Raw genomic sequence first — 14,516 nt, 5'->3', positions numbered from 1 at the left:
GTTCTGGTTTCAATGATTTCTATTCAGTGTGAATAATTGTACAACGAGATATATATATATATATATATATATATATATATATATATATATATATATACATTATATCGCAAATAAATACTTGTAAAAATCTCTCTAAAATGGTATTTAAGATCATAATTATGTTTATCGCGCGTCCGCGAATAGATTTTTGAGATCTATAGAAATATCTTTTACGATGTACCACGTATTGTGGATTTATTAATGTTTGTATACTTTCGCACATGGTGTATGGTGTATATATATATATATTGAAGCGAAAAATATACCGAAAAAAATCGGCCACAAAATTGTTTCTATTATAGTATAAAAGTAAATAATATTCGAGATATTTTTGCCACTATAGAAAAGAAAGGCAAATGTTTCTATAACATAATCGCGTATATTCGAAAAGAAAAACGAGCCTTAGTTGGCAGATTCTCGTTTTAAATACGATATACGCGATTTTCTAATTCAAATGTATTTTTTTTTCTTAAATTCAATATAAAATTGGACCGATCTACGCATCGTATTTTCTCATCACAGATCTAATAAAAGTAAAAATCTATCGATATATACGATACATATTATCGTGTAGAAAATTAATCGTGCAAGTATATTTTTTCCATGATTTTTCCTTCGCCACAAGAGTCTTTTAGTCTTTAAACGGGATGGAGTATCCCATATATTCTACTATATAATACTTTGATAATAGAGAGCGGATTGTTAATAATATTTAATTAATATCGAGAAATATCGTGCGATAATGAGTATCGATAAAGAGCAAAAAGAAAAAAGATAATGAAAGACGGTTATATGTCTCTTATAGACAATCGCAAAAATAATTGTGTCGTTCTACATAGGCACTACTGTTTGTTTTTAACGATTACGCTATAAATAATAACTATTTACACGTGCAACGAGTTTTTTTTTTTCGATGTAGCTTCTCTACGAATCGATTGTCTAGAATTAATACTTGTGTCCATTTATATATATATAGTCCCCCTCTGTCTCGTTACTTCGTTTGTTCTATCACGATTATTAAACCATCACATACGAAATAGGAAGCTTTATCCGTGAATATAAAGCCGCAATTATCTATATATTGACACGCATTTTTCGTACTTATTTTACAGGGAACAACTACATAACAACTCCGCGCTAACAAAATCCGCTAGACAACCGATCGACCTGGCATAGTCAGCCTCGAGCACGCAATATCCGCTACATCCTCAGATTTATTATATACATTTGTTCAAGATTCGTGTGTCACGCATGATAGTAAATCTCATGGGTGATGAACTCCATTGAACGAGGAAAATCGACGATATTTCCACGACGAGATTGTTTCGGACGGACTGAACTGTGTTTTTCCTTTAGTACATCATTATAGACTTTAGTTTTCATTGCTAAAACACTTCACTTTTCGGTAGATTCCAGCGTTTCCCGGCTATCGCGCTGGAGATTCCTCGTAGAAGCTAAATCAGCCTGGACATCTTCGTGAGGCACCTTTGGCAACGTGTCATCGTCGCACGATACGATACATTGGTCTTGCGCGATGACGTTCTCAGGTTCTTCCGATTCGTGAATCTCTATTAATTGCTCCCCGTGCGGCTGTTTCGCAGGAACGAAAGGGACGGACGGTATACTATTCGATGATAGATTTAATTTCAAACGATCCCTAGTGTGTCTCAGCTCTCCCAATTGATACTGCTGACCCTGCTGACCCTCGACGTATTCATTAGCGAAGTCGATGTTATTCTGGTGCGGCTCCTCCTGTCGACAGCCATCCGTTTCGTCTCGTTCGTCGGACAACAGGATCGCGTTCGCGCCGGGAAAGAATTGGCTGACGCATCTACTTTCGCTAGTTTGAAACTGGAAAGGCCGATTCGAACTTGTGACGAAGAATTCCTGATCGTTTCCTGAAAACGAAATGTGTAATAAATACGTTACGTATATAGACATTTCTAAAAGACATATAAAAGGATATAAAAAAAGGGTCACATATACAGATAGTATTGGATTCATGTTAATTAGACTTTTTCTGTTTCTTGTTTTGATCAATATTACCTGCTTTCAAAATAGATGACCCTTTTTTTAACACTGTATATCTCATACAAAAAGGACCCCGCACCAAATATATAGGATTTTGGCTTTCCGTGGAATTGATTGTTTTTTTTTATATGTTGTAGCTTGTCCTGCTGAAGAAAAGATTTAATAGCCTCAAAGCTAAATATTGGATGGTTACTGAGTTATAGCCAGTCAAACAACTCGTAGAACCCGAGTTTTTCGTGTTTCTGACTGGCTAGAAGTAATCTAGTCTATTATTTAGCTTTGAGCCTCTGTTACATTTTTTGTTCAGCAGATCATAAGCTACAACATATGAGAAAACCAGCTGATCTTACTAAGATTCAATTTTATATGATTATAAAATTCTAAATGAAATTGAATCCCGGTAAAACATGAAAATAAAAACACCAATCCCACCGAAAGCCAAAATCCTATATATTTGGTAGGGTCTTTTAATCTTGTAACTAAACTTACACGTACCAGTATGATTGGCGTCATCGTAGTTTAAAGGATACATGTCTAATCGCGGCTCATTCATCATTTCTTCCCAATCTAAAACGTAGAAGAAGGAAACGTCACTTTTATTCTAGAATCTAGATACTCAATTTGGAAAATGTTCACGAAATATCGGTTCATATGCCTAAGATGTACAATCTGTACCAGAGTACGACGTTGGTTCCGAATTGGTGGTGACGTCCGCTTGACTGTCCACGGGTGGTGTTTCCTTCGGGTACTCATATACGCAGTGGTAACGTTGCTTCTTGAACCATACGCTCTTTTTCTGATCCTGGACAAATGGCACACGGACCATTTGGTCCGATTATAGGGAAATACACCAAAGCTCCAAAAACTACATCTATCGAACTACTATTCGCAGCGTATTGTTTGATAAAAAAAAAAAATACTTGCGCTAAATACCTCGAATTTAAATCTCTGCAAGGGAAAGAGTCACGCGAGAGAGGAAAGGATGATTAAAATTACATGCATTGCTCTGTGTACTTAAGTAATCGACACACCTACCAACTCATCCTAAGCAGCAATCGCAAGAGGAACGAAAGAAGAACGCTGTTAATATCCATTCGTGCGTCATGTATAAACTTGCGTATTATTTATCTATACCAAAAGCTTTATCCAATGCTGGACTTACCCCAGACTTCAACGTTTTGTCCGGAGACCTCAATGCCGAACGATGAGGCGCTAAAGTGGCATTCCAAGCCGAAGGCGTGAACTCCTCCTCCTCCTCTTCCTCGTCTTCCTCGACACCCAACTCTTCCTCCTCCAATTCGGTATTCGCCATATTTGTCGTACTCGTCACTTCGTCATCTTCGTTCGCGGTACTTCTGATTCGTATCTGCTCGATATGCGGCTCGTTGTATCTCTGCGGGCGTAAATTTAGATTTAGAAGAACGTAGAAGGTTGTACGAAGGCCCTTAATGTAGTATCTTTTGATACAGAAAAGAAAAAATTTACCTTCCATACAAATTCACCGGAACTGGAACTGTTGTCCTCATCTTCTTCCTCTTCATCTTCATCTTCATCCTCCTCCTCTCCCTCTTCCTCCTCTTCCTCGTCTTCGTCTTCCTGACTGCAGCATTCGTGCTCGCTGGCGAAACTCGTCGACATCAGATCATCTTCTAAGGGTAAGGGCAGGGGTAACGGAAAGGACGAAGGCAGCTGCTGCCATTTAGATTCCTCCTCGGGACTCGGCAACGGCGCGTTACCTCCGCTCGTCTTCATGATCATCCCGCGCGATTTATCCTCCAACGGACGCACCATCGAACAGGTGTAATCCAAGTTCTCCTCCTCGGACAGATCGCCGTTCGTGGTATCCCGATCTTCGTCCTGCAATCGCTCTCCCAGCCCTTCCAGCAGTATCATCTCGTTCGTACGCGTGTCGACTAGCAACACGTCCTCGGACGGCACCGATTCCCTCGAGATGATCGACGCCTCCTCCCTGGAGTTCGATATCAAAGACTCGGAAGTGACTGTGCTCTCTCGCTCCTCCAAGATTGGACTCAACGGCGTTCCGTACACGTTGTACCTGAAGACAGAAGACGTTAATTGTTACATTGACGAAGTTATAGCTGTTTAAAATTCAGACGGATGATTTCCGAAGGAAATCGATTTGTTATAAAAAAAAAATATGGTAGTTTAATTTAAAAAATATAAATGACCTTCAAATGACCTTGAACAGTGTCCTTTAGAAAAAAGTCAATAACGCTATCTTTTGTCTCCCTTTAAATCAAACAAAAGTTTGTTGTTATTGACTTTTTTCTAAAGGACGCTGTTCAAGATCATTTGAAGGTCATTTATATTTTTTAAATTGAACTACCACATTTTGTCTCCCTTTAAATCAAACAAAAGTTTGTTTGATTTAAAGGGAGACAAAAGATAGCGTTATTGACTTTTTTCTAAAGGACGCTGTTCAAGGTCATTTATATTTTTTAAATTGAACTACCATATTTTTTTTATAATAAATCGATTTTCTCGTCAAAATAACGTCACTTTGACGTCTAAAGACGTCAGTTTGCTACTTGGGTTAGTATTTAACTTCATAACTTAAAGAAAACCGCACCTGATCGAAATGTCTACACCTCCGCCAATTTGATCAGCTGAATCTTCAGCGTCCTCGTCGTCCCATTGTTTGCCGTACATGTCATCGGAGATGGCCGAGTTCTCGTCATCCTCGTGAGCCTCCAAGGACTCTACAATTTGCATCTGTGCCTGGGGCAATTTTTCCCTGAGTTCGTTACGAATCGCCGTGACGAATTCCTCCTCCATGTTGAACGACACGTACGAATTGTCGCTGCGCAGGCTCACCGTCGAGCTGTCTTCGTCCTCGTTTTCGTAGTCCCCTTGCTCGTCCCGCTGAGTATTAACAATAGCGATTTCAGCTTCCGAATCGCGCGGTCGAACGTCATCTTCAGCTTTAAACCCTTGAGTTTTACATTCAGGAGTCATATTCCTCTTCACCATTATCTCGACGTTTTCCAACGTGTTTGTTCTCTCATTCTTCGGACTATCATTCTTATCCTCTTCCATGTTTGTAAAGATATGATTCGATTGAACGTTCCGTTTCGAAGACGATAGGTTTTCCTCGACGCCGGATGTAGAGATGTCAGCTCCTGTTATACTTTCAGGACCGGCAGTAGCGTAATATTCCGCGTCGAGGATGGTATCTAGCTCGAACAGGATCTGAAGTGGCTCCTCTTCGGCGTAGGACGATCCGGAAGTATTGGCGGTGTTATTGGCCGAGGGCAAGAGATTGCCAGACGTCGGCAGACAACCTCCTTCCTCTTCCTCGCAAGACTCCTTGTCTCGGAAACCCGAGTCGGAGCTCTGCTCGTCGTCCGGGGTAGACAGTTGCTTCCTCTCCTCTTCGTCGTCGTTCGACAGCAGCTTTCCTTCCTGCTCCGCGTTCTCCGCCGTGGAGAAGTTCTCGTCGGCGCTATAAATGGAGTAGACGTTGTTACAAAGGTGTGTTGAGTCTGGTGTAGATGATACGATCAGCTCCGGCGCGTTGTCATTTTGTTCAGTCGACGCCGATGAGTCTATGTACTCGTTGAACTCGGCTTCGTCCGAGAAGCCAGGCACCTTGTGCTCCAGAGCGGAGTCCAACGCGTGATTCCAGAGCAAAACGTCCACCGCGTTGTGCTGATCGGTGATCTCGATGTTGCTAGAGATGAAATGATCAAGAATATCGCTGGTCTCCTCTCTCCTTCTCGCTTCCTCTTCGACAGAGAACGTTTGGTCAGGTACATAGCGTAGAAGGGGAAGATCCGGGTCCTCTTCCCCCTTCGACAAGAGTCTCAATACGTGCTTCTCACTGCGTTGCGCGTCGTTGTTGCTTTCAGGAGTCTTTGCCGCGTCGTCCAGGGATAATCGCAAGATCGGCGTCTGGCCCTGATCCACGGTCAGGGTCAAGAGTTTCGGTCGTTCCAAGTTTTCTAGCGATCTAGCGACTTTGGTGGCGTTATTGTTACCTGGCAATGGATCCCGTAGCTTCTTCAACGCCTCGTCGAACTCGGGAACGCTGCGTCTCAGGTCGCTGTCACTGCCGGGTAACTTCTTCTTCACGTTCTTCTCCGACGACGAGACAGTTTGCGCACCCATCGACCACTCTGCGTCGGAATCCGGATCGATGTGCACGAGCACCATAAGGTCCGTCACGGACTTGGACTTCTGCTTCACCTTTTCCGTATAGACGCCCTTCTCGATCCGACCCTTCCAACTCTCCTCCTCGGTTTCCGAGCCGGATTCCTGAAATATCGGGACGGTGTTCTTCATCCCGGGGATGTTCCTCACCTGTTCGTCGGGTCCCAGACGAAACGAGGACTGTTGCAACGTGTTGTCCGTAATTGGAACATCGTCCACGATGTGAGTCCAGTAGTCGGAATCGATGCTTCCGCGTAAATCCTGCAAACTGGCACTTCGCACGTGCTGCTTGTTGCAAGAGTTCGTGCGTAGACTCTCCCATCGTTGCTCAAAGTCCGCGTGAACCGAAGAATGCTCGTTAAGAAGAATCTGTTTCACATCGTCCAACGACGGTCTGTCCTTCGCGTTGACGTTCAGACACAAACGAGTCACCTGGCATATATTCGGCGGGCAATTAACGAGATAGCTTTGCAGCAGCCGGGTACCGTTCGGCGTGACTTGCCTCTTCAGAGATAGGATCATCTGAATAATCTGCTCGTCGTTCATGTCGTCGTACGGCCTCTCGCCCCAGCTGACGATCTCCCACAGGAGGACCGCGTAACTCCACATATTGGCCTTCAACGTGATCTCCTGCGTCTCGATCGTGGTGTCCGTGCAGTTCAAGCTTTCCGGCGCGGACCACCTGATGGGCAAAGCTCGATCTCCCACGATGTAATAGTCCTCGGGATATTTCTCGACGCCGGTGCCGTAATCGCCGAGCTTGGCCGACAGGTCCGGAGCGATCAGGCAGTTCCTCGCGGAGAGATCCGTATGGGCGAAGCCGTGATTGTGCATGTGTTTCAAACCGGCCGCGATCTCTATTGCGATTCGTACGGGAATATTTTCCTTGGTGATCGCGTCCCTCGACCTGGCGTCGCAATTCGATAATAAGAAACCTTTCAGATCGCCGGCCGGACAGGACTCGAACAGCAGGAGATACGGATCGGTTTCCAGGCAGAAACCGAGTAGAGCTAGAACATTCTGATGGCGTAGTTTCAAATATGGCGTAGCCTCGCCGAGAAACCAGGCTTTCTCCCTCGTGGTAGCCTCTTCGGCGAGAATTCTCACGACCACCCCGCCGGATTTCGATATACCTTTCGACTGTTCCAAGTCTGCACGACCTTCAACGACCTTGCCGAACCATCCGTGACCGATTTCTCGGAGATACTTGAGTTTTTCTCTCGGTACGTAGAGTTCATTGGAGCTAAACCATTCGCTACACGGCTCCTGCAGGATAGAATAATCCTGGATATCCTGATCCTCGTTACGTGGCGCTGACAGAGGTTTAGCTTTAGCTTTTGGAGTAGATCTTGCACCAGATACGATAGAGTCCACTGGTAAGGGTTCGAACTGGACTCTTTCGGAAGCAGCTAATGTCCTGGAGACATCCAACTCCAATCCTTCAACGGATCGACCGAATGCACTTCCCTCTATAACGCTTCCATCCTTGAATTCCTATAATAATACCATTTTATGCTCTTAAGAACTATATGATATAAAAATGAAAATTTATCTCATACAACATATGCATACTACGCATGCTAATCATTAATTAAAATATTTAAAAAAAAAAAATATTAGAAAACTTCAGATTTATACTTAATACTATACAAACTACAAATTGTAATAATCAAATCATCGTTAAAAAATTCGAAGAGTTATCTTCTACGTTTAATTATAAAAAATTAGTCCTATAATGTTGTATGTAATGCATTATCTAATCGCACAGAGACTCTATCTATAAAAACTTATAAGATAAATATATGTATATAATTACATAATTAAATTAAATTATTAAATATAATAGAATCTTATAAATTATAGAATTATATATAAATATATAAGTATATATAAATATATTGTATAATAAATATATACACATATATAATTATATATAAATATTAATATAAATATTTAAATTATAGTTTATATAGACAGAGTCTTCATTAGAAATAGCTAAACACTAACTTTATTTTTTTTTTACATTCCCATTTTAACAGTTTAGACAGTAAGAAATAAAGAGCCTGCAATATGTATATATCAATGTTACCTGATTGAATTTCTCTGCTTTGTCCTATAATTAAAAAAAAGGCAGAGACTTACGTTAGAGCTGTAAAGCAACGAGTCGTGTTTTCTAACATTACTTAGGAAAATATGATAGGAATCTCTCTTCAAACTACCTTAAATCCTCTTGGTCTTCTGTGCCTCTGGCAACAGAGGCAACCGGCTAAAGTCAACGCTGTGGCAGTGACACTCGACAGAGCAATCGCGTAACGCATCCAGTAGTGTTCCCATTGCCAGGAAGCACGTGTGTGCGGTGAACCTAGAACAATGAAAAGATTTCATTCAGTTGTCCATTCAGTAATATTTAAAAATGTTGCAATAAGTGTTAGTTTATATTATTCTCATATTTAACAAAAAACTCATTCTTCATCTCTTCCAAGAAGAAATAAAGGTAGAAATATCTCTTTTGTCTACAAAGTAGTATATATATATAGGGTGTAACAAAAATGTGGGACTTTATGAGTATATGTATTCTACCCACCAAATGGAGCAAAAAGGTTCGTATAAACATATGTTCAAAAATGAACTTTTTAAGTGGATCCTTCATCCTGCCCGGATATTGACAGATTGTTTATTACAGACAATTGTGTTAAAAAACGATTTACTTGAGAATGTATTATTTTTCCGTTTGTATCGTTGAAAATAAAATAATACTCTGTAATTATCTTAAGTTTCAATCCAAATATGACAGTAATATGAAAATGACGCATTTTTTTGGACATATGTTCCCACAAACTCTTGTGCTCACTTCGACGAGAATAGAATACGTTCCTGAAGTCTCACATTTTTGTTACACCCTGTATAAAGAATTTAGAGACAGAAAAATATTCGAGTCTGATAACACTGTTCAACAAAAAATGATTTTTTTTCGAACACCGGAACGAGACTAGTCGTTTCTTATAGTTTTCTGGACACTGAACACGAATCTGGTTTTCAAATTGCTCCATCACGTTACAATTTTGAGAAATTTGCAATTAAAGTTGCAAAAAGGATTATTTTTGCAAACTTTGTCATATTATAACTACAATATGTGACGTGCTGGAGAAGTTTTCTTGCAATCAAAATAAAGTATATTGTTAGGACTTTCAACCCTCAAAAGGAATTTTCGGTGTCGGTTATTGTTAATAAGATATCCATGGTTAAATATGAAGTGTATTGCGGAAGTGACCCATCATTAACGATTTATCAAGTAACTTTTAAGTACGTTTATTTAAACTGAAGGTTCTTTTTAGATCGCTGAATACGTATCCAATGTCAAAATTGTCAGATTTAAAATGATGGACTCAATATGACGGATGAGAAAACTTTATTAAGTTCTCCATTTTGAATTTGACAATTTTGACACTGGATTCGTATTCAGCGACCTAAAAAATCTTAAGTTTAAACAAACATACTTAAAAGCTACTTGGTAAATCGTTAATGACGAGTTAACAGCTAACTTCCGCAATACACCTCATGTTTAACCATAGATATCTTATCAACCACAACTGATAGCAAAAATTTCTTTTGAGGGTCGAAAGTCCTAACAATATACTTTATTTTGATTGCAAAAAAGCTTCTTCAGCCCGCCCCATATTGTAGCTATAATATGACAAAGTTCATGAAAATAGCCCTTTTTTGCAACTTTAATTGCAAATTTCTCAAAATTGTGACGTGATGGAGGAATTTGGAAACCAGATTCGTGTTGAAAAAACTCTAAGAAACGACTAGTCTCGTACCGGTGTTTTTTTTTGGTTGAACAGTGTAATTTTAGCGTCAACGATCTCTTAGGAAGGAGAACCTCGCGAACGATGTACCTGTGACGGGTGACGTGGGTACAGGGTAGGCCACGAATATCGGTAGACCCACCCAAAGGAGCCAGCATGTCCAGTGTAGGTTCCGCATGGCGTATACAACAACCAGGGAATCAGTCTTATCCACTTTCGACGAGCTGGCCTAAGTCATTCTCGGCGAGAGGAGTCATCGGGGACGATTGTCCGGCTCATAATCCTCGCCTGGACGCGTGTTCCTCCCTAGGTAACAGCAGCTCCAACGAAAGGTGGCGACGCGAACAGCGGAGCACACACGCTTCATCCGGACCGTGCATGATGCGCGTGTCACCCAGCGAGAGCTTTCTCTAATAAGGCGAGAGTGGTGTACGTACGTACGTAGAGAGAACCTTTCTTACGCCATATCACTCGTACATCACTCTCGTGATGTAGAGAGAAAGAAGCGTCAATGGGGATGTTTTGTTGATTTCTTTTTTTCTTTTTCGGTACGAATCGAGAGTTTTCGTCGTCGAAAGTTTAGTCAGTGTTATGCCACGGATTAAAAAATATATTTGAAATAATCGAATGTGTTTTTAATATCCCCTGAAATAGAAGGCTTATCGCATTAATACGAAAGTACAGGCAATAGAAAATATCCACCAATAGAAACAGGGAGTAGAAAATGTCCACCAATAGAAATAGGTAATAGAAAATATCCACCAATAGGGACAGGGAATAGAAAATGTCCATCAATAGGAACAGGGAATAGAAAATGTCCACCAATAGAAATAGGAAATAGAAAATGTCCACCAATAGGAACAGGGAATAGAAAATGTCCACCAATAGGAACAGGGAATAGAAAATGTCCACCAATAGGAACAGGGAATAGAAAATGTCCACCAATAGAAATAGGAAATAGAAAATGTCCACCAATAGAAACAGGGAATACAAAGGGTGCATTCGTTTATGCAGCGACTGCCGCAGAATGTCGCAGATGTCGTTCGTTTACTCCGCCTGCGCAACCGACTGCAGCGCAGTTTGTTGTTCGTTTAAGCAGAGCTGCTGCCTATCTGCGCAGCCATCTCGGAGGTCCTGCTCAGGATGCTCTGCTCGCAGTACTGCGAACTACTGCGTAAACGAATGTAGTCTCCTCCATTGTTAAGCCAATTGAACTTGGAAACGTTGCCTGAAAATTATTTCAATATGAGTTATGTTATAAAAGTTCAGAACAAAGAAGGTGGAGAACAACTCCTCCAATTAAATCTATTCTAAATCCATCCATTGTTTCTGAAAATTAAAATATTTAAATAAAATTTCTTTAAAGATATTAAAAAAAATTAATATCTTACAATTAATGTGTATAATTAATAAATATAACATCTAAATAAAAAATATATTTTCAAAATATGAATTGTTTCTATTAATAATGAATTTTTCTAGAATATTATATATCATATAATATTAATATATCAAACTAACAGCGCACATATCCCGAAGACGTTCAGAGAACATCCTGAGGATGTTCGAATGTCCTCTGGATATCCTCTGAATGTCTTTCGGATATGTGTGCTATTAGGGAAAATATATTTTTTATCCTATTTAAAAATTTTATTATATTTATTCAAATAATAATTCATATTTATTAAAAATTTCTTTACTTACGCACTCCAATTACAATCTGAGCAGTCAATTCACGCAGGTGATCGTTCGGTAAATGATGTCACGTGACTCGCAGATGATAGACGCAGTGGATGCGCAGTGGATGCGCTAATCGCTGCATAAACGAACGCACCCAAAATGTCCACCAATAGGAACAGGGAATAGAAAATGTCCACCAATAGGAACAGGGAATAGAAAATGTCCACCAATAGGAACAGGGAATAGAAAATGTCTACCAATAGGAACAGGGAATAGAAAATGTCCACCAATAGGAACAGGGAATAGAAAATGTCCACCAATAGGAACAGGGAATAGAAAATGTCCACCAATAGAAATAGGAAATAGAAAATGTCCACCAATAGGAACAGGGAATAGAAAATGTTCACCAATAGGAACAGGGAATAGAAAATGTCCACCAATAGAAATAGGAAATAGAAAATATCCATCAATAGGAACAGGGAATAGAAAATGTCCACCAATAGGAACAGGGAATAGAAAATGTCCACCAATAGGAACAGGGAATAGAAAATGTCCACCAATAGATTTCTGAATGCATTCTACATTTATCTCATGAAAAAAAATGTATTATATTTTTTTTATTTATACTCATGCATGTTTATCATTGCAAAATATATAAATATTATTGGCCATATACATTGCCATGTCACAACGCGCATGCATAACTTTTTCAGAGGGAAGAGTCTATAGTAAAGTGTTGGATGTAACATTCAATAATTTTTATATTCACAGCCAGGTTCTCGAATGAATGACACGAAAGTTCTGTGTGTTGTCAGATAATGCACCTAATAACTAATATAAACAAATCGACCATACGAAATAATTGTGAAATTATTCGTACTTAAAAAACGTGGACGATATTAGAAAAAAAGGTTATATTCGCCGAGTGAATGGCGACGGAAGAGCATAAACGCTTAGCTGATATAGTGAAGGGAACTCATGCCCTGTTGCGAGCCGAGTATCATCAATATGGTGCCGAAGTCGCGTGGAAGCGTCATATGGCACGAAATGACATTTTACAGGTTCGCGTGTGCTGCGTAAAATATATTTTATTGTATATAATGTAATATATTTAATATATATTATATAATTTTATATGTTTAATATATAATATATATTATATAATTTTATATGTTTAATATATAATATATATTGATAATTTAATATATTTAATATAATATATTGATATTTATGTTTATATATATTATATTTAATATATTTATAATACATCTATAATATATATATGTTATAGATTGATATAAGACAAATTTTACAATATTTTATCGCAATTTCAGAAGTATGCCACATCTATGCAAAAATTGGCCACTATGTACTGGGTGGACAATAATTTGAAGAATGGAACGTATTGCAGAATGGAATGGATAAGAACCCAGTGCAAGGAGTACTTTCTCAACGATGGTAAAGAGAAGTACGATAAGAGAGAATGGGACATACGCGCCAAAATGACTGGAAGAAAGTTGGATGAAAATTATACATCCAAAAGCGATGACATCCATATTGAAGATCGATTAAAAATCTCTTATGAGCAAAAAATATCGGTACTAGATGTAGGAAGTTGTTACAATCCTCTGAGCATCGACGAGGCATTCGACGTCACCGCGATAGATTTAATTCCGGATTCAATAGGAGGAATTTTTCGCTGCGACTTTTTAAACGTCGCGATTGGAAAGGAGCGAATTCTCTCGCGAGACAGGCGAGAGATTCATCAGCTACCCGTAAGGTCATTCGACGCCGTGGTGTTCTCCCTGTTGCTGGAATATCTGCCGTGTCCGAAACAGAGATACGTCTGCTGCAGGAACGCGTACGACGTGCTGAAGATCGGCGGCCTGCTGATCATCGTGAGTCCGGATTCGAGGCACGTCGGCGCGAACGCAAGGCTGATGAAGTCTTGGAGGTACACGCTGAGCAAATTGGGATTCATGAGGATCAAGTACGAGAAGCTACGTCACATTCACTGTCTGGTGTTCAGGAAATGCGCCTGCAAAGACGTCGCGACGCGATGGTGCGAGCTGCAGCGTTTTTCCCAGGATGATAGGAAATACATATCCGAGACAGATATTTTTATCCCACAGGACTTTCAGGTCGTCTGTTTCGAAGAGGAAAGACAAGAAGAATCAGAGGAATACGATGAAACTGATCTAGCGAGTATCTTTTCTGAATTACCATTTGATAATGAAGCGTTAGTTTAACCCTTTGATGGATTATTCAGTTATTCATGACCCATCTGAAGAATATTTTATAAAATTCATCGTGTGATAATCGAAACAAATATTCTACGGGTGTATCATATAAAAATATCAATAATTTTTATTTTGAAAATGTTTTCCTTTTTTTTTGCCGCGTGTATATATATATATATATATATATATATATATATATGTAAACAGTATTTTAAGAAAAAAGAATTGAGAATATTTAAGAATTTTATATGCACACCCACAATATAAAAAAATATATATAATTAAAGAAAATATATATAATATAATATAAATATATACATTATAACATTTATATTATATATATAAATTATATATAATTATTTTATAATATAAATTATATATATGTATTTATAAAATTAAAATCTTTTTACAAAGTTATTTTATTCTGAGATACATAAAAAAGAAATGATCCTGCATTATTTTTATGAGAATTTATAGTTCCAAAACTGTTCATTCTTTTGAGTTGTGGCTATTTGTGACTATTTTGACATTAAATAAAACATATATA

General features: G+C 39.1%; 2 protein-coding genes across 6 annotated transcripts; one reads left to right on the top strand and one right to left on the bottom strand.

Annotated features, from left to right (window-relative positions):
* Positions 1 to 113: 113 nt before the first annotated feature.
* LOC145933322 (uncharacterized) lies at positions 114 to 10,665 on the bottom strand. 5 transcript variants are annotated; one of them, XM_083032911.1, is made up of 9 exons: positions 10,140 to 10,663; positions 8,460 to 8,602; positions 8,330 to 8,353; positions 4,661 to 7,734; positions 3,556 to 4,126; positions 3,233 to 3,463; positions 2,746 to 2,872; positions 2,566 to 2,637; positions 114 to 1,937 (listed from the first exon to the last, which is right to left on the bottom strand). In XM_083032911.1, the coding sequence occupies exons 1-9, from the start codon at positions 10,225 to 10,227 to the stop codon at positions 1,435 to 1,437; spliced, it is 4,833 nt and encodes a 1,610-aa protein (XP_082889037.1). In that variant the 5' UTR covers positions 10,228 to 10,663; the 3' UTR covers positions 114 to 1,434. The 5 variants fall into 5 exon arrangements, 3 of the variants coding, with proteins under 3 accessions (XP_082889037.1, XP_082889038.1, XP_082889039.1); XR_014424838.1 differs by lacking the exon at positions 114 to 1,937 and adding an exon at positions 3,102 to 3,114 and having other exon boundaries at positions 10,140 to 10,665; XM_083032912.1 differs by lacking the exon at positions 8,330 to 8,353.
* Positions 10,666 to 12,415: 1,750 nt separating this feature from the next.
* On the top strand, positions 12,416 to 14,386 carry Samtor (S-adenosylmethionine sensor upstream of TORC1). Its single transcript, XM_083034076.1, has 2 exons — positions 12,416 to 12,790; positions 13,064 to 14,386. The coding sequence occupies exons 1-2, from the start codon at positions 12,659 to 12,661 to the stop codon at positions 13,976 to 13,978; spliced, it is 1,047 nt and encodes a 348-aa protein (XP_082890202.1). The 5' UTR covers positions 12,416 to 12,658; the 3' UTR covers positions 13,979 to 14,386.
* The last annotated feature ends 130 nt before the right edge of the window (positions 14,387 to 14,516 follow it).

Source organism: Prenolepis imparis, unplaced genomic scaffold (assembly GCF_030444845.1).
Source record: "Prenolepis imparis isolate NDT839.2.m4 unplaced genomic scaffold, iyPreImpa1.0 SCAF_3, whole genome shotgun sequence".
NCBI lineage: Eukaryota > Metazoa > Arthropoda > Insecta > Hymenoptera > Formicidae > Prenolepis > Prenolepis imparis.
This window is presented reverse-complemented; position numbering and strand designations above follow the sequence as displayed.

What these genes read in the sequence shown, in the direction of transcription:
- LOC145933322 (XM_083032911.1), bottom strand. Translation starts at nt 10,227, where the DNA reads ATGCGGAACCTACACTGGACATGCTGGCTCCTTTGGGTGGGTCTACCG. An exon ending in AAGCAGAGAAATTCAATCAG is followed by an intron (nt 7,735 to 8,329) that starts GTAACATTGATA and finishes GTATTATTATAG; the next exon opens with GAATTCAAGGATGGAAGCGT. An exon ending in CCGGTGAATTTGTATGGAAG is followed by an intron (nt 3,464 to 3,555) that starts GTAAATTTTTTC and finishes TTACGCCCGCAG; the next exon opens with AGATACAACGAGCCGCATAT.
- Samtor (XM_083034076.1), top strand. Translation starts at nt 12,659, where the DNA reads ATGGCGACGGAAGAGCATAAACGCTTAGCTGATATAGTGAAGGGAACT. An exon ending in CACGAAATGACATTTTACAG is followed by an intron (nt 12,791 to 13,063) that starts GTTCGCGTGTGC and finishes TCGCAATTTCAG; the next exon opens with AAGTATGCCACATCTATGCA.